Source organism: Onychostruthus taczanowskii, unplaced genomic scaffold (assembly GCF_017590055.1).
Source record: "Onychostruthus taczanowskii isolate IOZ18803 unplaced genomic scaffold, ASM1759005v1 scaffold7, whole genome shotgun sequence".
NCBI classification, from domain to species: Eukaryota; Metazoa; Chordata; class Aves; order Passeriformes; family Passeridae; genus Onychostruthus; species Onychostruthus taczanowskii.
In genome coordinates, this window is record NW_024504786.1 from 15346355 (window position 1) to 15369681 (window position 23327).

The window sequence follows — 23327 nt, forward strand, 5'->3', positions numbered from 1 at the left end:
AGCCACACAGAATTGCAGTGGAAGTACTGAAGATAAGAGTAACGCCCACTGACCCGGCCTTTCCAGCAGCCAGCAGTGGCCAGGAAATGACCCTTTTCCCCCAGCAGACTGATCACTGCCGAGTTTAGTCTGCAGAGACACCCCACCAGCACCAGTGAGACTCTTGCAGTACCAACTAGCTGCAATCCACACATCACTGACTGAGTTACAGAGCTGCAAATATGTTTAGTTCTGTTTAGAGCACAGACCACTCAGATTTACACAAAATATGACATATTAAATGTAGGTCATGCTACAGTCAGGTTCCTGTTCTTTAATTTCAGTTAGAGTAAGACAAATCTGTCACATGTGAGTCAGCTTCGAAATGCTCTTGGAGCAGTGGGAGTTTGCATACAGAACTATGTAAATACCAAAGAAGAAACTGAAGATTTGACCTTTGTTTACCCAAGCGAGTCTCAATTGACCAAAAGGCACATCAGATTTTAATAGCATTTCTAGGATTGATTCAGCACTGACAGGCCAACTTCCACAACTTGATGGCAAGTACAGTACATCTGTCAGCAGGAAGCCTACACAGAGACTGCAGAGGCACCAGGAACCCACAAGTTACACAAAATAAACACTTTTGTGCAAAAATCTGAAACAGGAGCAGAGTCAGCATAACAGAATGCACTGATTTATTCACTGCCTTCACTCTAGTGAAGAATCCTCCTGCAAATGTCTCTATTGCATCTGGCTCTCCCAGGGGAATGCCCAGAGGGCTGGAGAAGATGCATGAGCAGTGCCAGTCCTCCAGCAGCACCAATGATAAGTCAAGCCCTGTCTGCACAAGCACATAGGGCCCAGTCATCAAGGGGGCCATCTGAAACTAGCCACAAGCACCATCAGCACGGGAGCAGTGCTGTCAAGACACCCCATCACAAAGCTCTGTGTCCCTTTGCTCACATGTAACCCCAAGACAAATCCTCAGCCAGGGCACTTTTACCTTTAGCCAGTCACAGCTTCATGACAGTCTTTGTAATACCTTGGGCAAATATTGACTCCCATCCAACAGACTGAAAATATTTGGTTTGCACCAGATGTGGTGCGTATGTAACTTTGAAACATTAGCTAAAGGAGTGATTTGGGAAAATAAAAATTGTAGGTGGATGTGTTTACTTTGCAAGGTTGTTCGCAATGTGCCCAGATGCCAGAAGTGCTCGTGAAGGCTTCACCCACAGGAAGAAAGGCAGCTGTAAGTGCCGCGATGCACAGTCCAACTGTGCATGCACGTGCATTCCTGCGCCTGCAGCTCACCACATGACAGAGGAAGGGCTGAGGATCACTGGTGAGACGTTAACGGGTCCATGTATTCCTGATCTGAAGACAACCTGAAAAGGTCTGTTAGCTATAGAACAATTACTGAGCTTACTGCTTCAGGACACAGCCTCCCAAGTTCTTGGCATGTAGTGTTGGGACTGCTTTCTGCAAGAACTTGAGCACCATTTCTGTGGCCCACAGCTGACAGCAGCTTTTGGAAATGCAGACACTGTTCCAAGGGAAGAGAAGGTAGCTGCCCACTCCTTTCCCACTTCTCTTTCCCCAGCTAATTAGAAATTAGAGTCCCAGTAAAAAACATCAATCAAAAGCACACATTTAAGCAGATAAACACTTTTTGTTAGAAGGCTGGAAGCAAAAGAAAGGTAGTTCAATTAGTTTAAATCACTTCAGTTTTCAATGCCCCAACTGTCAATTCCTCATGTGCATCTACTCTCTCCTGCTAAAAAACATTGGTCAGGTGCAGCTTTGGCAGTCACAGAGCTTCCTTATGGAAATTGGGCGGGGAGGGAAAGCACTTCAGCACCATTCAGTAACCTGTGGCTATTCCTACTATCCAATACTTTCATTGAGGGAATTGGTGTGCATTCATTTTGGGGGCCTTTCAGAAGGAACAGGAGTTCTTGAAGTAACAAATTTTCCAAAGGAAAAGAGGTTCCTTTTTTTGGTATTTACCAAAGTGTAGAAGAAAAAAAAAAAAACTGAATTTTGTTCAGTACATTTGCAGGAAGAACAGTATATTTGCAGGGAAAATGTTAGTGAAATATTTGTTTGCTGGACCACTGAGGGCCAAACTCAATTGGCAGAATTTTATACAGAACAGAATTATTCTTTCAGGTCTGGAAATTCGTAGTAATGCCCTTTAACCACCTCTCTTAAAATAATTGAATCTGCAAAACATCCCAGACAGCATTTGAGAAGTACAAGAGTAACATTTTGCTGAGTCTTTTTCCACAAGTGAATCTTTTCATCAGATACACAACACCTGACACCTGGTGCTCTTATACCCTCTGAACAGTCAACAGATTTTGCCCAGAGCAAGAAAAACCAGCAAGCCACATACTGATCCACACATATACCCATCTCTAATGCATTGCCTCCCAACCCCACTGGAAATTCAGGGGTGTTGGAACTTTCCTGGTCATGAAGGACCACTACAGCACCCAACCCATCCTTCAAGACAGTTTACCTACAGGCTTACTGTCAATCTCTGCAGAAAACTAACCCTGAAAACTACTTAGGCACTAAGCTTGCAATTCATCTGATAACACTGAGCTGCAGGAACATTGCACCTCCCAAAAGGGGAGTTACAAATTGGTTTCAACATCATGATCAGTTAAACCAGCACTAGGAAAGAGATGAATCTTTAGCCATATGTTTCCTTGAAAATATTCCAAGTTCATTACCAGAGGCCAAGACACTTCACAAACATACCACAGGTTCAGGAACTAATGTTGTTTTAAAGAAGCCCTAGAAAGACACTTCTCTGTAGTCATCTAAGGTAATTAAGCTCAGGCCTCAGTGTCACAGCAGCATGCAAAGCTTCCTAATGCCGCAGTAAATCTAGAAAGGTCATTTGAGGTTTCTCCCTGCCTAGGAGACTCTTCAGACATGTTCCAGTCAATATGCCTCTTACCCGGAGGCTTCTGAGCCATCATCCCCGCCATGCACTGGCAGGGATAGGAGCTCCCTTCCCAGCTGATTATTGACAGTCCAGCATGCTCTTAGCTCTCTGCGTGTCTGAGTTCAGCCTAGGTTTCCCTCCTGCAGTTTGCAGCATGCTTTTGAGCACTCAATCTCCCGAGGCATATTCAGGTTATAGTCCCCCTTCAAGGTGTTTGAGGGTTTCCTGTGAAGGAATCAAATCTGTCCAGCACCATCTCATGAATCTTTAGCCTGATCTTTCTGACTGTGGCTGCACAGAGCCTGGGTGTGCCAGAGGCACTTGCTGCACACACATTTTCTCTCAGTATTGTGGTGGAGTTTCCTCTACCTCTTTGGCAACCACTGTTACAACACAAAACTGAGCACCACTGTTAGCAAGATGTGCAATTACCCTATTTTAAATTTCTTTATCTAGTTTATAGAACTGCAAACACACACAAGGAGTCCTTAGCAGGTCTCTGTATTCCATGGACAGGTGGACTTAAACAAAATCTCCTCTGGCCCATGACTTTCTCATACTGATGGCATCTTCCCTGCTCCCCCTGCTCCTCTGCCCTGCCTAGCCTTTACACATAGGAGCAGTTTAGTTTATTTCTGTCTAACAGAAGTGAGTTTCAGTCCTCAGGGCATTATGCAAAATTAAGTCAGATTGTCAGTCCCATGAACAAGGCTTTGTCAGAGCTAACAATGAAAACCTGCTAATCAACAGATAAGGAATTGGGCTCATTTACATTTGTTTAAGCTGACAAAATATTTTGTTATATTGTGGAAAACATAAAACTTTTCAGAAGCATGGCTGGCCAGCTGCAGTGTCAAGGTTATCAGAGATTTTATCACATCCCTGGCTGCTGTGGGCTGTGCTAAAAGGGCACTTTAGCTCCTTTAGCCCATAAACCCGATTTCAGTTATCACCCTTTATTGTCAATATACGTAAGAGCAGCTCGCTGCAATAAAGGGATTGAAGAAATAGGAAACAGAGCACCCAAACCACGGGCTCCTGGCTGCACCATCACAGGCCCGTGCTTGCCATGTGCTGGCCAGCCTGGGGGCCCGCAGGCAGGAGCCAGCTCTTGGCAAGGTTGACTGCCACCAGCTCTCACACATGGGTGACACTCCCCTCCTCACAGCATGGGGGGCCGGGAAAATGCACAGCCCTGAGTCACCCCCCAGCAGCAGGAGAGAACAGGCACAGCAATGCCTGCAATCCAGTCAGAGAAAGAGGAGAAGCAGCTTTTTGGGTAGAAAGCAAGGTTTGGTATTTTTTGGCTTCTGTGTTGGTGAGGAAAATGAAGTACAAGGAAACAATTTTTTGTCATTGTTGACAGGTTCTTTTACCCTTTTTGCCCTCCCGCAAAACAAAGCCCACCAGAGCTTCAGGACTGCCTGGTCTCTGGCCAAGAGGCACTGCTATCACCATTGGAGACTGATTCACATGCCAGTACTTGTGCTCTCGGGGAGCTTCAGTGATTGTCAGCTGAATTCCCACCACACAGCTAACAGGAAGGGGAATTGGACAGAGGGCAATAACATTAACCTAGGAGACTCTCACTAGCAGTACCAACAGATACCCTCACTGTAACACAGGTGCACATCCAGTCATGCTGCTTAACTGCAGCATTCCCCCTGATTCAGATGAACAGTTGGCAGAACCCAACTCAGCCGGTGCATTTGTCTTTTTGTGTTACTCTTTACCGTATGGGACCCATAGGATCCAACAGTTTCTGGGTGAGAACCACACCTCCTCATACTTGCATTTTGTAGAGAGCATCTTGGCTGTCCAGCCACTACTGGGATCTAAAAACCAGGAGTCCTTAACCTTGCCAAAGCATCAGTATAAAGGCTGTGGCAGCCTTCTCCAACATACAGACGTTCACAGAAAAAATTGCTCAAACATGAGATTTCAGCAACCGAACATGCAGAGGAACAAAACCGACATCCAAATGGCAAGTAGAAAGAGCCACAGTTAAAAACTAAACCACAGCAGTCTCAGAAGAGAGAAGTAACAGCGAAGCATCTCCCCTTCTGCAGTTATTTGATGCCTAGCAGTTTGAGGCACATCACAATTATGCACATGCTCTTCCACGGCCCGTGTCTTCCCGGAGTATGGTGAGTGATGTGAAAGGTTTCAGACAGGCATTTTTAGAATTTAGGCAAAAGTAAGAGAGGACAGAGATCACCCACTTGCATAAAACCCCTTCCTCCCATAAACGCAGCCGTTCTTTTCCATCCCTGCAAGGGTCTGTGACGCAACTTAGGCTGGGGAAACTGGGAAGGAAGCACTCGCTGGAAGATCACCCCCCCTGCCTGGGATGAAGGGAGAGGTGGCAAACGGCCTCACCACCTCAAATGGCCACAGAAATCAATCCAAAGATTGCCAAATGCCTGTAGGGAACAACAGCAGTGAGCCCTGCCAGAGCCAGGCCCAGCTGACAAATGGGCAGGCAGAGAGGGAGGATACCTGGCTTAGTAGAGGAGCTCACAAGCAAAACATCTCAGCCATGGTGAAAATATCACACAGGAAGGAGACTCTTCTCAATTGCCATTAATGTTAATTTAAGCTACTGAAAACACAAATAATTCCAAAACCAACTGACAGCAGATATATAGAGTACACAGCAGAGCTCAGCAAAGGTCAGGCCCCTGCAGCACAAAGCCCAGCACAAGCACACAGGAAGACCCAGCTCTTTGCTCTCAGAGCTTGAGGTGACAGCACCCTGACTCACACTCACTATTACTCAGTGTGAGCAAGAGCATCCTGGTCCAGAAGGTCCGAGCTCCCTGAGTGCAGGTTTGCAATAAGGGATGTCTACCTGCAACCATCGTTCCTGCAGCACCTCAAAGAGTTAGAACAGCTACATAAAGAGGATCAAGACTATTTTTCACTCATTCCCTTTTTGGTCTCACCCTCCTGCCTGCCTGTCCAGGTTACTGTGTTTCAGAGAGGCAAAGGGCAATAGTAGAGGCAGAGCTGATAGTCAGTGCAATTGGGAATTTAGCAGGTATAACAGGCAACATAAGAGCCCTTGGCTTAAATCAGTTAAAGTTAATTGCTAGGAGTCCTTGGAAGCAGTTTAGACCAAAGTAATGTTTATTCTTTTCTGGCTGATCACATAATAAAATACTATTAATTTGTTGTGGCTCTTCACTTCAACACTTAAACTTTCCTATACAAAATACTAAAAACATTGGGAGTTAGTTTCTTGTTCTTTGCAATTATACCTCTTTTTCCACTTTGAACTCACCCCTTGAGTCTATCAGTGAGCTTTGGAAATGTATTATTCATGGGGGGGAAAAAAGTGTAAACCATAAGTTATGTATCATAATGAACGGTCTGTCACCTCAGAGGATTACAATTTCCCTTTAATGCCAGCTGGCCCTATTACAGTACCTAAATCAATGGAATATCTTGGCCATTTTCAACAGCTGCGGTGCTGCACTCCTGCCAGCCAGTGCCAGCGCGGCGGCGGAGCAGCCACCTCTGAGCCGTGTGCCACGGAGGGAGCTGGCAGCACGAGCCAGCAGCTGAGCTGCCTTCTGGGCTGCTTGAGCAGAGGAGCCCAGCATTGCTGCAGCAACTGCCAGTGCCTATGGACGCTGAGCCCCAGTGAGTGGGGTGGAGGCACCCCATGCACTGCAGCATCCAGCTGGCTGGGGGATCCCACATGTGTCAAAAAGTTGGTTGCACAGTATTAAAAGAAAATAATTTCAATGCCTGTGACATTATTTTCCTTCTATGTTTGCCTTATTCAATATTCTTTTGTCATGTCATGTCTACTATAAAAAAAAAAAAAACCAAAAAATGAAGATGAGAAGTAGCATGTTAGAACAAGCACATAAAAGTGGTTTGCTCTCAACTTATTTAAAAGCCTTATCACATGTTCCAGGTAATCCGTTAGGCAACATTATTCCAACAAGGTGTGGCCAGCATTTTTATATTGTATGAAACATTTCCTTCAGATTTATGTGCTCTCTCTTTACAGTCCGTATGTTGTGCATATCACAAACTAGTGTGACACAGACTCAAGAAATGTTCTGAGACTCATGTGTTGGGTTTTTTTTTTTTTTCTTCCCCCAGTAAAGAAGTCATAGACATATCCAATCCACATTCAGATGTATCTGCGGTTTTAGATGCACAAATACCTTTAAAATCTGGTTCCGTCATTTTAAACGCCTTATAATGCATAACAGATATTTCCATGCCTGAAATCTATTTTGACCGCTTCATTACTCAGAGGAAAAAATACTGGAAACTACCACTAGCCTATTGACAATTAAAAAAAAAAAAAATTACCCTTGGCATTCTCAGAAGCCACCTCCACTGCAGGTGAAAATAGACAGACAGGATGTGGCTTGGCAATGGAGTAAGGTCTAAGATTCAGCAGGGAAAATCTCTGGAATTTTAACTCTGAGCAGGCATCTAGTAAGGTCTCTGCTAGAGACACACTCCATTGACTTACATGCATATTTCAGTGCTTTTCTAAATCAGAATTTCCTCAAAGGGCTGTATGCTGCTATGTTTCACTATTTAGAGTAAGACCCAAATCTTACAGAGTAAAGGCAAAATCCATTCCTGATGTGAACTGGGGTTATGCTGGAGACAAATTTGATACAACTGACCTGTTTGGTTTTTTTCTCTTACAGGTGGAAAATGCGGAGGCTTGAGGAGCACACCTTTGTCAACATGCAACAGCAGCACAGCTTGCAAGCAGAATTGCATGAGTCTCGCAATCTTTCACCCAGGGCTTATTCTAGAAACCTCTTCCTCCCTCCCCTCAACTGCAACAAACATTTTGCTTGAGGAAGGAGCAAGACCCAGAAGAGCAGCTCTCTACCTTGTGTTGCAATATCCAATCTGAGTGTTACTATCAGCTTTTGGAAACTGACTATAGAAAACACAGATGATGTTTGCATATTTTAATTTTAAACATCTCTGCCTGGCATACGGATGGAACCTAATAAGGCATTTTGTTTCTGCCTCATGAATTAATTCAGCCTGCTAACAGATTTGGATAAAGCATTTTGATTTCAACTAATAAATTTGTTTTCTGTGCAGCCAAAACAACTTTTGGAAGCAAAGTAAAAAGTTCTTTAGCTTGCCAGAGAAGTACTTCTATAATATCTATAAGGAAAAGACCTTTTATTTTTGCAACCCACTTGTTCCACCCATGTCTTTTAAATCAATCAGATAAATTCACCTTGTTTTTCAATGCCCTGAATCCTGATAGCTCTGCACACTTGATAGGTAATTTAATCATTGTTGGTGTGGATGAACACAAGCTCAAATTAGCTTCTGAAAGGCTTAGTTGTCCCGTAGATAGCTCTGCCTTTCCACTTTTATGCAGGAACTGAGCTTCACCAACTGGTTAGCTAGAGGTGTCATTAAAAATTTACAGAAAGAAACAAAGGTGTGCTCCAGTGTCTCTCCTTACCCTTTCTACTGTTACTCTGGCAAACAAAAGGTATGGAACCTGCTTCATGAATAATGGGTCATGTAATATGCATAATGCATTTTTAATGACGCACAGTAATAACATTGAGAGAGATATTTCCAATCTTCAGACTTGCTCCACAGCCTCTCAGTAGCCTGTTCTGATTCTCCCCAGATAAATCTTCTTTTCCTCTTCTTCATTTCAATTCTCCACCTTAAAGCCATGACTTTTCTCCATGGGTAGCTGCATTTCACCCAAACCAGCAACTGGCACTCATGCAAGCAGGGCTGGGGACATGGGAACAACCTCCCATGCAGCAACACACAAGTATTTCAGGGGGTTTGTAGCTGAGCTGCAGTCCAACAGCTGTGCCCTGAAGACACCACTAACTGCAACATGCTCTGGGAGCAGACACACTTAAACCAATAAAACACCTGTGGGTTTCTTCCCACGAAGAACATTCTTGCCACCTGTGCTGTGTCCATACTGCCTCCCCAGCCATCCACCCCACCCTGTGGGCGGCACTAGACTCAAGCCACGCTAGTTGCCCTGTTTGGAAACAGGATGATCCAAGGGGGCAAGCACACATTGCTATTGTAGTTTTAAAGGTAAATGCCAACAACTGAACCTGCTCAGGGCCTGCTGGAGCAAGGCCTGCCCAGAGGGAGGAAGGAGGGAGGCTGTGGCTGGCAGAAAAGGTCCTCCTGAGGGCAGAGGGACTGGGGGCAACAGTTGCACCCCGGCCAACCCATACCTAGAACCACAGGCCAGCACTCACTCCATTCACAGCAACAGCTTCCCGGTAAAATAAATATTGAGCATCACCCTGGGGCAGCCCCAAGCCTGCCTGTGCCACTGGCTGAGCCACGCCTTGGAACCTCTCCTGGCCTGGGTGGGACCCAGGACATCACAGGCCTTTCGCATAACCACTCAGAGTCTCCTGCACTGACCTTCCGCATTAATTAATCCAGCATGATGGGTCTAATGTGGTTTTCAGAGCAGCTGGCACCTCCTGCGATGCCTGTGCCATGTCCCTTCAGCCTGGTTGCTGTGATTGTGGCCGCGTTGCTGCTCAGTGAGAGCTCGGCCTGGGCACCTCAGGGGCAGAGCGCAGCTCCGCCCGGGCGGGTGAGCCCTGAGGGGACACGGCCTCAGCCTGCCGGGGCAGCCCTGAGGGGACACGGCCACAGCCTGCCGGGACAGCCCTGAGGGGACACGGCCACAGCCTGCCGGGGCAGCCCTGAGGGGACACGGCCACAGCCTGCCGGAGCAGCCCTGAGGGGACACGGCCACAGCCTGCCTTGAGAGCCTCGAGGGGACACGGCCACAGCCTGCCGGGACAGCCCCATGGGGAGCCAACCGAAATTATCAAGGGTGACAGAACCAGAACAGGGAGGACCTCCTTTGCGCCATGGCAGGTGAGTGCCCCGGACCCGGGCAGGAAGGGTGCCTCAGGGCTGGGCCAGCCCAGCAGGGCACAGGGTGACTCTGCTCACTGGGTTTGTCCAGAATAAATGTACAAAGCTGGAAACATGAGTATGTACCCGTGTAGGCACACAAGATTACATGCACATATAAAAAGCCAGGCTCCCATGCTGTGCTCTGTTGGGAAAAGGACAAGGGACCCCTCCATCATGCGCCTGCTTCTCTTGTGTATGGGCTGCAACTGCCAGATGGAGCCAGCCCTGCTGGCAAGGCAGGCAGGCAAAAGGCCATATTGTGAGTCCCAACAGGCTTAAGTATAAATGATGCACCTGCTGCTCAGGTGTCCCTGCAAACTCCTAGACATTTAATCTTGTGGGAGATATTCAAGTTGCTCCTGGGCTAAGCAGGGACTTCTGGCTGTCTACATTTCCAAAGCAAAGCCTTAAAACTGCAGTTTCCCCTAAATCCTTTTATAGAGATAGTCCAAGGCATGGTGTATCCTTATTCTCAAAAGTGTGAATGTTGATCTGAAATCAGTAAGAACTGAACAAATAAACATGGCAGTTGTGTTCTTTAATCACTACAGCCCTTGTGCCTGCATTCCCTCCTTGGATTCCCTGACAGGCGTTGTGGTATGTTGTTGTAATCGCTGACATTCACAAATGTGCAGTTACATTTTAAATAATAATCACTCTGGACCATCCTCGATACTTTATTAACTTAAAACATTGTTCTAATAAATATGTATCAAGAAACATAAGACACTCCATAAAATCTAAATAAGGACATTTACAAACTTGTCAACAAAGTAAAAACAGCTTGTTTTTTTTTTTTTAACTGAGGTACATGCAGAGTTGTTAAGGCAAATTAAGTAAATTATACTTTTACAGTAAGTCCTGCCCACCTCAGAAAGTTTCCCTTTAAAAATTAAAAAACCAAAAACAAATATACAACTGATGCTATTAAGTAGCTATTTTCCAGTTATTAGAACAAGCCCAGAGTGCATAAGCCAGTAATGGTTCTGCACAGAAAGTCTGTGCTTCCCTGGTGCTCCTGCCCTCCTCAGGCAGGTTCACTTCTTGGATTGGTTTCTAGTTCTAAGGCATAATTCTGTGCTTTGGCTTTTCCACTGGTCTTTCACAAGCTTCCTTCTCCCTAGTGGATGTAGGAAGAAGTAACCCTCCATGCTTCAAACATACTGGCAGTCAGGCCTTGCACAGAGAGAGGTGGCTCAGGGAGGATAAAAAGGACCTCTCTGTAACTGTTAATGCAGCTCCTGATTTGCACTAGAATAAGTGAGAGCAGGATCAGACACCAGCTGGTACCTTTGGTTAAAAACCAGCAAGATGCAAACTGCACAGTCCTGTTCCTCCAGGTTTTCCTGACAGGAAGTCATCCAAGAGTGAGCACATTCAGCACTGAACTCAACCGGGGCAGATGCTGATGGGTCTGTGTCATTACCCCATGTAAACACTGCTATACCCATGATTTCCTGCCAGCTGATTCAAGCTACTGAAAACTTGAAGGGGTTCATCATGGCCATGGCAGACATATTTTCCAGCTTGCAGATATTTGATAGCTTATCCATCTTTGGAGTATTAGGCTTTATATCTAAAAAAGTGTTATTTCAGAAACAACAAGGGGAAGAGGAGAGAAACCCCAGCCTTTACTTTGCCCCTTCACAGTCATTCAGGTTGAGCTGTCAACACATGGCTCTGTCCTCTTCTTTCCTGTTTGAGCTCCTGTTCAGAAAGGTAATGCCAGGGTCTGTGTTCAAGACAGCAGGGAAGCCAAGGGAGTCTGTTCTCATAGTGTTGTAGCCCTTTCTGTATTGTAGTTTGGACTCATTTCAGGCCGTGCTGCGTCTCCCGGTGTCTCCGTAAATCCACCTTTCGTTGGAAGCCTTTGCCACACAGATCACAGCCAAAGGGCTTGAAGCCTGTGTGCTTCCGACTGTGGGTGATGAGGTTGGAGCTTTGACTAAAGGCTTTTCCACACACCTGGCACTTATGAGGCTTCTCACCTGCAAGCAGAAGGTGAGAAAGAGAGAGGCTGTGAAAGAGGCAGCATGCTGCTTATGTGGGACCACAGCAAATATACACTGGTACTTAAAGCTTTTCAAAGAGGTTTTTGTATGCTTACCTAAGTCATTCTTACAAAAAGACATGGAGTTGGGAGCCCAAGACAGAGCATTAGCTGAGCCTCTACTGCAGCTGAGCAGGCCTGGACTTGGATGCACCTCCATCAGCCCAGCACAGTCCTGAGAGCAGTCTGAAGCAGAGTGCTCTCAGGACACCGCACCTTGTGAGTGTATTTGTCTGCATGGGCTCTGTGTAGTTTAAACTGGCTTTGTGTCCTAGAAATATGAGGAACTCCTAGAAAAGTGATTAATGCCTGGCACTGATTACTATACCATCAGCATGAAGGCAGGTGGAATAGGTAGATAGAAATTGTTAAATCAAATCCGGTGATCTGGGGTCTGTCCCCAAGGGAGGTATGAGGGCCATTAAGTGAATCCTGAAGGGCAGGGTTCATGCAGACATCTGTTCTCTCTGTTCCCCACACTCCAATGCTAGCAGTCAGAGCCCTGAAGTTCTCCAGCAGGTAAATAATGTAAACAGGAATAGATACAACCTCTGGAACTTCTACAGAGGAGTCAGTGACAAAACTCCATGGGAGCAGGATCTAAGTATATTTTCCTACTGTTTATGATCAAATAACAAATAAAAGGGAGCCCAACCACAACACCATGCCGGATTTTCAGAGTGGCTTTGCACCTGCAGAGCCCACTGGCTTCAGCTGGGAACAACAAATTCTTTGGGTGTTTGAAGATCAGATTCTTAGAATCAAAAAAAAAAAAAAGCAAAATGTGCTGAAGGCTTATTCCACAAATAATGGTGCATATGAAAGGAATCCCTCATTCAGTTAAAGACCTGCTTTTACATTAGCATTTTAAAAGCCCAGGCACAGTTTCTGATCTCACAAGAAAATAATCTGATTCAGAATTTGTCTGAAATTCTACTTAATCAAGCATAATTTGAAAAAGTTACTAAGGAGATACTTCTTGTATTACTTCATAAATAGGTCATTTTCATCCAGCAACCTTCAGTGAAAAATCTTTATAAATAACATTTACTATTCTCTGCTTGTCACCTAGAAAAGTCACAGCCAAGCAGTGCTACATATAGTGCATGTAGAAATCTCTACATATTTGCCCTTTTTAGGCTTCACCCTTTATATCTGCTAGTGGCCACTATCAGGGAAAAGGATTTTGGTCATCTGAACCATACGTTTGTCCAGTATAACTGCTATTTCATGTCTACGGGTTCTTCCATATCTTACACATTCATTTCCCTCTACTTCAATGAACGGTGCAGGTCTGAAAAGCAAGATATTCTTTTAATGATTTCTGATAAACCTGCCTTCTCACTGAGTGATACTTTTGAAACAATTTCCTTTGGTGATTCACCTGCACTTTACATTAGTTTCCATGTTTATTAGTAACAGTGAAACTTGAGAACTCTGCACCTCTCCTTCTATTCTGTATCAAACTGTAGCCATTTCTCAGAAAATCCAGGTGGAAGTGCAGACACTCTCTGAACAAATATTTAGATTAAGACCTCGGCCCTCCAATTTAGTGTTTGATCTAGAGGAGGAGACTCCTGTTGTTCCTATTGTAAATTGGTAGATCCTGCAAAAAGCAATGCTGTAATCAAATTCACCTGTCATTTTCCCGGGACCTCAGCTGTAAATCAAGGCCACACGAATACAATACTCTACAAATCATCTTACACAAAAGCCCTGTGAATAAACATTGGTGGATCCTATTAAGGGAACACTGATTGGATTGCGAGGATTTTTGTAGGTTATTTTGCAGCTGCTGTCCATTAAAGCTCCTCCAGATCACCCTCCTTTGCCCAGGTACAGCTCAGATAACATGAACAGCAGCAGGACAGTGAGAAGCATAGGGAGGTGTTTGTGCTGTCCCAGCTGAGGAGGAATGGACTGCTGCAGAGAAACCTCTGAGACCTGCCCTCATGTTGGGGCTGACCCTAGCAGTTGCAGGGCTGACCTGTGTGAATGAAGGTGTGTTTCTTCATATCAGATTTCTGGTGGAACCGCTTCCCACAGTACTGGCACGGATAGGGTCGGGTGTCTGAGTGGATGAGCAGGTGGGTGGACAGAGTAGAAGATCTCTTAAAACTCTTGCCGCAAATCTTACAATCAAAGCTGCGTTCCTGCAGAGAGATGAGCCCAGACACACACATCACACCAATGATCCCATCAGCAACAAACTGCCCAACTGCACATGAGTGTTGCTCCTTCTGCCTTAGCAAGAACTTACACTTCTCCAGGGAGCTGGACTGGCCCACACAGATGGTAACACTGGCTTGATAGCAGCACCACATGATAAAAAAGATAATGCGTCCTCTCCTAGCACTGTGCATTACTAAAATTTAATTGAACAGCTCTTCCTGCTGGCAGGAATGGCCAGGTGGGAGCAACCCCAATGGACTGGGCAGAGTCTGCCAACACACTTTATCAGAGGCCTGAGACACAATCACTGTGCTGGGAAGCTCAACAGCTGCAGCACTGTTCAGAGGCCACCTCTCCACTGTACACAGGAAAGTGGGTGCCAAGGGCTGCTTGGGTCTCTTGGGAAATCCCTCTGGTAGACTGAGTTCTGGCATGGTAAACTAACTGCTTTTTTTAGTTCCATTAAAACTCAAGTGGAAGGTATGTAGAGCACCTGGGACAAACAGCTTTTGAGCTTACTACTTCAACGTATAAAACCAAATGCATTAAGACCTTACTGTCTCTCACCTCTCCCTCACACACTCCTCTCCATCAGTTTCTTATACCACGTCATCTCTTCTTTCCATCCCTTGACTCCCATTGCACCTTCCTCTTCCTTCTTTGCTTCCTTCTATGCTTTCACAGAATCACCTTCTTTAGTTGGCTTTTAATGCATTCTCCCCAAAATGCTGTCCCCTCCATGGACACATTATGCAGTGCTGCTCTTTTCACCATTGTTTCATGGACAATGAGATATCTCCCTTCATTGTGTGCTCTGCTGGTTGCACACTCACAAAATTATAAAGAGTAAAAAAACATTGCTGTAGCTCTATCCTCCAAAAGTCAATCTGAAGAAGGAAGATTTGCCAGGTCAGGTGGGTGGGGAAGGGGAAATATGGCATCGTATCAGCAGGTGGAAAATGTTACAAGTCCTCCTACCAAAATTAACCACCATATTCTTTTGGTGTGTGACTCAGTGTGTCGAGACGGGTGAAGTCAGTGCTCTGTACCTGAATGGTCGTTCAGATGTTCCCTGCACTGACAAAAATGACTCCAAACAAGGGAAGACTCACTGCTTTGTGGGAGGGAGGAGAAAGAATGAGGAGTGCTGCATTAGAAGAAAACACACTGAGTTGCTTTAGCTGTTAAAAAAAAGCCAGCGCCTGCATTGCAATTTCCAGCTCTGAGAGTGAACACTTATTATTTTCTGTTACTTCTTGAGTGCCAGAAGTGCCCATTGCTTAATACAGACGACACATGCAAGGTCGGAAGAACGGAAACAAAGCCTGTGTTCTTTAATTACCTCATAGCTCCTTTGCACACTAACTGGCCACCCTTTCCTCTGATTGTCACCATATTCTTCACCTACAACTGCCCACTGCAGCTCTCCCACCTTCTCTTCCCCTCCTCAGTATAGGTCCCTACCTCCTTGCCCTGTATTTGCCTTCGTGGCTTCCCCAGCCAGCAGAATAGAGCAGCTGGCCCCGGTCCCCAGCCGTCCATCCCGGCAGCCTGCCTGCTCTCACCTGTGAGTGCACGGCCTTGTGCTGCTCCAGGCTGACTGCATGGCCGAAGGTCTTGCCACACATGTCACAGGCAAAGGGCCTCGTGCCGCTGTGTGAGCGGCGCACATGTACCTCAAGGCCATGCGGTGTGGAGAAGACCTGAGGAAATACAGTACACAGCGTTAAGTTTGCCAGGGAGAAAGGGCTGGGAGGGAGCCATATCCAGTGTGGGAGAAAGGAATCCCTACCTTGCTGCACTTGACACACTTGTAAGAGCCAGTGCTGATGAGCAGTGGGCGGCACAAGAGGTCAGACTCCACTTTGATGCCACCTGGCCCCTTCTCCTGCTGCAGTCCAGGCTGAGTTTCAGCATAGAGTCCAGGAGCTGCTGCTGGCGGCCGCTCAAACAGCCCCGGGCCCGGGGAGCTGAAGTCACCATACAGTCCCAGGGAAGAGCTACACTCGGCGCCATAGAGGGCGGGCTCCGAGCCTCGGTCACAGAAGAGCCCCAGGGTCGAGGTCCGCTCCAGCGTCGGGCAGGGCCTGTAGCTTTGCACAAGGTGCCTGAGCTCGGAGCCACCCAGGCTGTTCCACATGTACGGTTTGAAGGGCACTGAGAAAGGGGGTGCTTCATCTAGGGATGGACACACAGATCTCTCCGAGGCTGTGGAAACACAAGGGCAAGGGAATTGGTGTGCTTCACAATCCATGATATAATGAGGCAGAACAGCCTCAGCACCTAGGCTTGTGTCCAGAGCCTGACCCCTGTACTGCACTTTGAGGCTGCCCTTTCATCTCAATGGGAGGATAGTTTATATTGCATATTAGGACCTCAGTGTCCAGTACTACTTACTTACCCAAAGTCCCAGCCAAATTATTTAAAGCCAACACCAATTTTGTCTGCCTCCAACTCTGGATACCTCATGTGTACACACTGATCAGACTAGCAAGAATCTAAACAACTCAGTCTGCAACTTCCTATAGTTTTATCTGCAGCTTCTTGGAAACATGTATCTACTATATCCCAAGATGGACATCAAGGCTGACAGTCCACATGTTTAAGCTCTGATAGAGATCACACACACACACACATATATATATATATGTGCAAATATAACATTACAGAGGTGCCAGACAGAGCAAACGTGCTGAGATTTATCTGGTCAACAAAATTAAAAAACCTTGTTGCACAATTCAATGCCCAAATCTAGTCTCTCAACTTCATGCCACAACTGACCATAACTATACTACAGCATAACTTAAGTAACAGCTTCTGAGGTGCTTGTTTGCTATGCTTCACTTTAAAAAAAAAAAAAAAATTACTTCTCATCTGAAAGAAAATCATGGTTGTTTCAGATTGCTCTGAGGTTCTCCATATAAAGAAACTGAGTGTGCCCAAAACACTGAGCTTTGTAAAATCATTGGGATGGGCCACATTAAAACCTGAAGACAAAAACCCATTTTCCTAGCAGTGGTAATCAAAGCAAATTTCCACTGGGGTAAGCTCAAATGGCTTCAGCAGATTCTAAGAGGCTTGCCTTCAGCAGTGGCATCTGACCAATGCAGTGGGCACATGAATCACACTTGGTGGCCCACAGCAGAGTCTGATACAATGGCAGGAGCACAGCCTTTGAGAGGAGTGTCTAAAGGCACAACTGCTCAAGGAGTGTCACATGGAGGAAAGCACAGCTGGGATGGAACATGAGGGCACCAGACCCCAACAGTGTCTGCCAGAGATGCTGATTAATGCCCAAGGCACACTGCTTTCAGTCCTCATCATAACAGGCAGTAGCACTGGGAGAGTCAAATGTCTCCACTGGACAACAGTTTTAGTGAGCCAAGGAAGAGATGAATCAATTAACTACTGAAATGCTGATGCCTTCATAGAGATATTGGCTTCCCTTATAACTTGGGCTTCCAGAGTAACCTCCTTTAACCAGAAACTTGTCCACCCACAATGGATCTCTTTCTTACTCATGTCAGCTCCCACGGCTTTTTCAGCCTTTGGCAAACCAGGATAAATGGGGGTGGACTAGGCAAAGAAGGCACGATGTGTTAGGCTATCCATTTGGATAGGCAAGTTGACACTGAGGGGTTACAGAAGGCAGTAGGAGATTAGGTTAAAATTGAGCTTTGAATGACTTGACTTTTTCCTATCTTTTACATAATTTCATATGTTAACAGTCTCAAATTCTTCCATTGAAATTAGCAGTCTTTTTATTACAAATATATGCACACATACCAGTGGGGACATTTGAAGAGAGTGATGAAATCAAATTAGCTGACATGGTGTTCAGCATGATTTTTCCTGTTCTGCACTGACTGCAAAGTTGTGGTCAGCATCGCATCATCTATCTTGTGTCTTTGCAACCAGTTTCAGTGTTGCCATCTCTCACGATTTTATCACAAAATTCAAACCTATCTTAAAGTCCCAGCTCTTGAAATGACATGATTTCATCAGGCCCTCATCTTTGCTTTTGTTTGTTCTTGTTATAACTTTATTTTTTCCTTTTAAAGTCAACATGTAGCTCAAACTGTAAGAAAAGCATGAAAACATAAACCCTCAATATTTCAACACTAGAACTGAATATCCATAAGGTATTACTTACAATCTTGATTTCTGAGCCAGCTCATTGAGTGAGAAGGAAGGCTGACCTGATTTTTGAGCCCTTGGAATTGGCAATACAGTATACAGTGAACATTGCACCACAGATCAGTTTGCGTGCAATGTTCCTTCCATCACCTCACATGCTTTGGAGCCTTCTCAAGCACAAATGCAGGGTATTTCCTCACAGTATACTCAAGCTATCCAAGCCCAGTGGCAAAGCAACCTCCAAACTCTGCTCTCCCACATTGCAGGGCATTTCTGTATGTGCCTCTTCTCCACAGCATCTGGGGGGGAGCAGAGACACTGAGAAACATTCTCCCTCATTTTCCTAGAAATTCTATGCAGCCATTACGGAGACTACTTCTGGGAGAAAAAAAAAAATAAAAATCAGTGCTTGTTTTTGAAGGCAAGACAAACTCAACCTTAAATGGTTGGAAACAGATGCATAACAAAGAAAGATTGGAGCCTGCTCTTACACAAACACCACATTTTCTGCACAATTCCATTATACCCAGGAAAAGTCTCTCTCCTTCTGCAGCATCAACAGGCTCATCAGGAGCTACTAATACTGCTGCACTGAGCTCCCATGCACCTTCTGCATATGCACACCCATGTGATTAAACACAGGTAGAAAGTGAGGTTAAATGAAGTGATTTGCTCGGATGGAGTGAACATGTATTATGTCTGTATGTTGTATGACTGCCTACATCAGCAGCACAGCACTCAAAGACAAAAGTGAAATAAATACAGCTTTCTCTGCATATTGAAGTGCCACCTGCACCTGTGCTCACTTCTAGAGATACAGGAGTGGTAGTACTACTACACATGCCTTCAGCATGATTGAAAACCATTATTTCTCATCTGCTCTGCCTGGCAAAGCACAAAAATTGTGCCCCATCCAAACACAATTGTAGGAATACAGTCTCTCACCACTGCATCTTGCAGAAGTGACCTATACACAAATTCTGGCTTCACACTGAATCTAACAAAGCAGCTGGAAGGCAGAGGGGCTGGAGGAGGTGAGCTGTGGGAGGAAGCCCAACTATCTAATCCTCTTGCCACTGCCTTCATCATTAATATAACACCATCTCCCTCAATGCACTGAGATTCATTTAATAAAGCCCTTATGTACTTGGAGTCCTATACCTTCCCGGACCTCCTGTGAATGGGATCAGACAGCTCCAGGACTGCCCACCCCACCCTGAAGAATCTTGATCTGGGGACATCATCCTCATTTTGCAAAGTTATCTTCCTCGGACAGCCTGATAGTTGGCCAGAAGCTAATGAACCCCACAGTGAGGGAAGAAATGAGAGGGAAGGAGGAAAAGGCAGAGCAGACCTGATAAAATATCTGCTCTATTTTACATCTATCTTTTTTACACTCCATGAAAATGGTCTCTTTCCTGTGCAGAAAGTGTAGTTATTTGGAAAAGGAGGGGCAGGAAAAATTCGTTAGAACAAAAATTACACACATTGCTACAGTCTGTGCAGAAATATTACCAGAAGAATGCTGCATTTGGTCTGGTGTGTCATTTGAACAGACCGAAAGTATCCTGTGCAGCCACTGAAAGTGGCTGATGCTGGGCAGCATTTTGAATGTCCCCTTAAAGGAGCTTAGGACTCTTGAAAGAAGATGAGGCTTTAAAAATGCAAATCCACGTCATTACAATTAGCCGTTCATATGCATGGACACTGTAAAGACGAAGTGGGAAATGGTGGCAAACCGGGACTAAGTATTTTTTTGCTGGCTTCTGCTCTCAGTCGGTAAAGCTGACACAATTTTTCCTTCATCAAGACAAAAATTGTCCTTTGTCCAGCTGTCTCTTTTTAATCGAGGCAATAAAAGTGGATATATATATATATATATACATATTTTTGTTCTAAAATGACATCATTGTATTTTTAAACGAGATAAGTATTTGTGCCAGGCTGGGGACAACGTCTTCCATTGCTCCAGCCACATCAAAGGCAGGACAAGGGAGCTAGAGACAGGCACTGCAGCCATAAGTGTGAGTTTCCTGGATTTGGGGTGTTTCAATCTGACCGTCATTGGCTTTTTTTCCCCTCTGGTTTTTACAAATGTGTTTTTAGAAAAGAAAAATAAACAGACGTTTAAAAAACCAAACCAAACAAAAATACAAAGAAACAAAACCAAAAGCACACAAACAATTAAAAAAAAAAAATAGCAGAAGAAAGGGCGTTAGGAAAATGTCTGGCAGATTGTACAAAACACAAAATCAGCTCTGTTTAGCTCTGTTTACTGCAGGTATATAAATTGTGTGTATTGTCTAAAAAGACTGAAAAATTCTGTGTAGGCACGACCCTGTAGGAGAATGCCGGGACCTTTTAAACATAACCTGGCTTGCATTAACAAGTAATCACAAAGCAAAAAATAGCACCCCGTGTCATGACAACTTTCCTGCTGTAGCCTGTCACCTGCTGCTCCCTCAGCAGCACAATACGGGCTGGAAAAGCAACCCGAAAGAGGGAACCCGAAAACGAGTGGAAGGAACGGATTCTGGCAAATCTGGGGGGAAAATAATAATAATTTTTAAAAGGGACAGGCAAATCTGTCCCTTATACTCGTTTGTGGTGGTGGCACATAGCCATGAGAGGCATGGTCCGTCCGCTGCCCCACGGCACGGGCACGGACATGCAGCCGGACCCTCGCTGAGCGCTGCTCGCCCCGCTCCTACCTGGCGAGACGGAGGGCGAGGGAGGTCTCCAGAAGTCCTCGAACTCGGACACTCTGTCACAGACACTGCCCTCGCAGCTGGGCGCTGACTCGGAGGTGCCATCGGCAGCCTCGGTAAGGTGGGATTCCGGGGAAAAGCGCCCCCGGGAAGGCTCCGGATCGGGCAGGGCGGTGCGGCACAGCTCCGTGTCCTCGGGAATCTTGCAGGGGTCTGCAGGGTAAAGGAGAAGAGGGAACTCCTCAGTGTGGGTCCGTAGTCGGAGCCAGCCACCTCCCGCGGCGGCCCGCTCCCGCCAAGGTTTGATGCCCGACTCTCTCCAAACCCGCATCAGCCCCTCCGGCGTCCCGCAGGGGCTTCAGAGCGACCGCCCGGTGCCGCGAGCACCGAGGTGATGTCGGGCAGGTGGGCAGTCTCCGAGTGAGAATGAGACAGAGGGACTCCTACCTGCACAGATCTGGGCTAGCACCGTCTCCAGCCGCAGGCTGTAGTCCTCGTCAGCGGAACGAGGCTGGTGGTAGCTGTGCGCTTTCTTGCTCTTCACTAGGAAGGACCTCGGCATGGTGGGTGCTGTCACGGCCGGCACGGCCGCGCTCCCTCTCTAAGCGCCCGGCACGGCGGCGGCGAGTGTCACCCCCGAATCTCCTGCGGGGCGGCGGCGGGGAGGCGACCTGCGGAAAGGCGCCGCGCCCGCCGGTGAGGGCCGGGGGCGCCGGCCAGGAGGGGCCGCTCGCCAGGGACGGCGCGCCAGGTGGCAGCGCGCAGGTGGCTCCGGCCACCGCCCCCGGCCCGCTCGCCTCGCCCCCTCTTCCAGGAGTGCAGATAACTCAGTTTCCAACCTTCCCCAGCCAACGCCTTTTACCCGCCCTCCCTCCCACCGTGGCCTTGGGGCCGCCCCGGCCACGCTCCGACAGCCGCTGCCGGATTGCGGGGAGCAGGCAATAACACCAGCTGGGCACCGTTCTTCGGACGAGAGGGGGCTGAGGTCGGGTGTTATCCCGTCCCTCCAAGTGGGCACACCGCGCCTCCGTGCTTGCTCCCGCGCCGGCAGCCACGGCAGAAGCGGCGCCAAGAAATCTCCCCTCCGAAACAGTTTATCACGTCGCACCACCCTGGACGGGCTTGTTACCGGGATGGGAGGGAGAGTCGTTACAAACCCGACAGCCTAAACCTGGCGCCTGGGAGGCTGTTGCTGTCGGAGGGACTGATTCACCCATCCCGCGCGAACCACGATAACACGAAAACGAACAAAACGGAATCTCCTCCAGCCCGCAGCTGTCGGCGCCGCGCCACCTTGCAGCTGCGAGCACCGAAAGCCGGGGCGGGAAAAGGAGACAAGGTGGGAACTCTCCTGCGGGAGTCGGGGGAGACAGGGTTAAATAAAACTACCCCGAGCCGACTCTTCGGGGGAAGGCCGGAGAGGTTCATTCGAACCCATCCAGCACCGGGGCGCCTCTGCCGTTGCACTTGACTTTGCGAGTTTAATCCTCGTTCGTTTGGGGGGTTGGGGGACTTGGGAGGGTTGCAAACGGGGAAGAGAGGGAAGAGCCCCAGGGCACCAGCTGGGGACCAGGAACTGCCCCGCAGGTGGCGGCACTGGCTGTGCGACAAAGCTCCGGCCCGTCCGCGCCCAGCAGGGGCCGGGCTGCTCAGCGCTGCCGGGGAGGCGCCGCCCCCCAGGCACGGAGCTGGGTGGGAGCGTTGTTGCCCGGACCCACCTGTGCCTGCGTTCATCCTTGAGCAGGAGCTAGCAGCCAGCGGGCCCGCACGGAAGGGGCAGAGAAATCAAAGCGGCCCGATAACCCGTTACCCACCCGCGCCCCGACAGCAAGGGCTGCCGCAGCCGTTGGGGGCTCTGGGCGCGGCGCCTCTTCTGCCGAGTGTTTCCCTCCAAAAGTCACGCCGCGGAGGCGCCGTGAGCTTCCCAAGGCCGGAGCTGGCCAGGCAGGTGCCGTGCCCGTGGGAAGGCGAGTCCCGCAGCGCACCTGGCCGCCGTTCGCCCCGGCTCCCGCTGGCCGCGCCCGCCCGGCGGCCGTCACTGCGGGGGCGCGGGGCTGGCGCCGGGCCGGGCGGCTGAGGAGCGGCGCGGGGTCTCAGCCGAGAGGAGAAGGGTTGCTGCCGCCCCAGCCCGCCCGCCGGCAGCTGCCCACGCGAGGCGAGAGAAGGGAGAACGCTTACCCATTTGGAGGGCCGAAGAGAGCTGGGCTGCGGACGGGGTGTGCGCGGCAGCCTGCTAATTTGTGTGACTTTAAATTTAGTCTTCCTTTAAGGAGCAATAGTGCTCTTGAGTTTGCGCTTTTTTTTTTTTTTTTTAACTTTTCTGTCTCTCTCAACTCCTTCAGAGCTCGGCCCCCTAAACCACAAATTCCACTTCCTGAGCGTTAGTTAG

General features: G+C 47.5%; 1 protein-coding gene across 4 annotated transcripts; it reads right to left on the reverse strand.

Moving 5' to 3' along the window:
• Window positions 1-11680: 11680 nt before the first annotated feature.
• Window positions 11681-21501, reverse strand: GFI1 (growth factor independent 1 transcriptional repressor). Of its 4 annotated transcripts, none has more exons than XM_041421650.1 (6): window positions 21386-21501; window positions 20942-21151; window positions 15886-16301; window positions 15659-15796; window positions 13909-14074; window positions 11681-11859 (listed from the first exon to the last, which is right to left on the reverse strand). In XM_041421650.1, exons 1-6 carry the CDS (start codon window positions 21498-21500, stop codon window positions 11681-11683), a joined length of 1224 nt encoding a protein of 407 aa, XP_041277584.1. In that variant the 5' UTR covers window position 21501. The 4 variants fall into 4 exon arrangements, with proteins under 4 accessions (XP_041277584.1, XP_041277588.1, XP_041277585.1 ...); XM_041421654.1 differs by having other exon boundaries at window positions 20942-21092; window positions 21372-21500; XM_041421651.1 differs by having other exon boundaries at window positions 20942-21122; window positions 21372-21500.
• Between the last annotated feature and the right edge of the window lie 1826 nt (window positions 21502-23327).

Coding starts and splice junctions, on each gene's coding strand:
- GFI1 (XM_041421650.1), bottom strand. CDS start 21,500: ATGCCGAGGTCCTTCCTAGTGAAGAGCAAGAAAGCGCACAGCTACCAC. Junction 15,797..15,885: donor AGTGTGTCAAGTGCAGCAAG/GTAGGGATTCCT, acceptor GTATTTCCTCAG/GTCTTCTCCACACCGCATGG. Junction 11,860..13,908: donor ACACACCTTCATTCACACAG/GTCAGCCCTGCA, acceptor TTCTGCTTGCAG/GTGAGAAGCCTCATAAGTGC.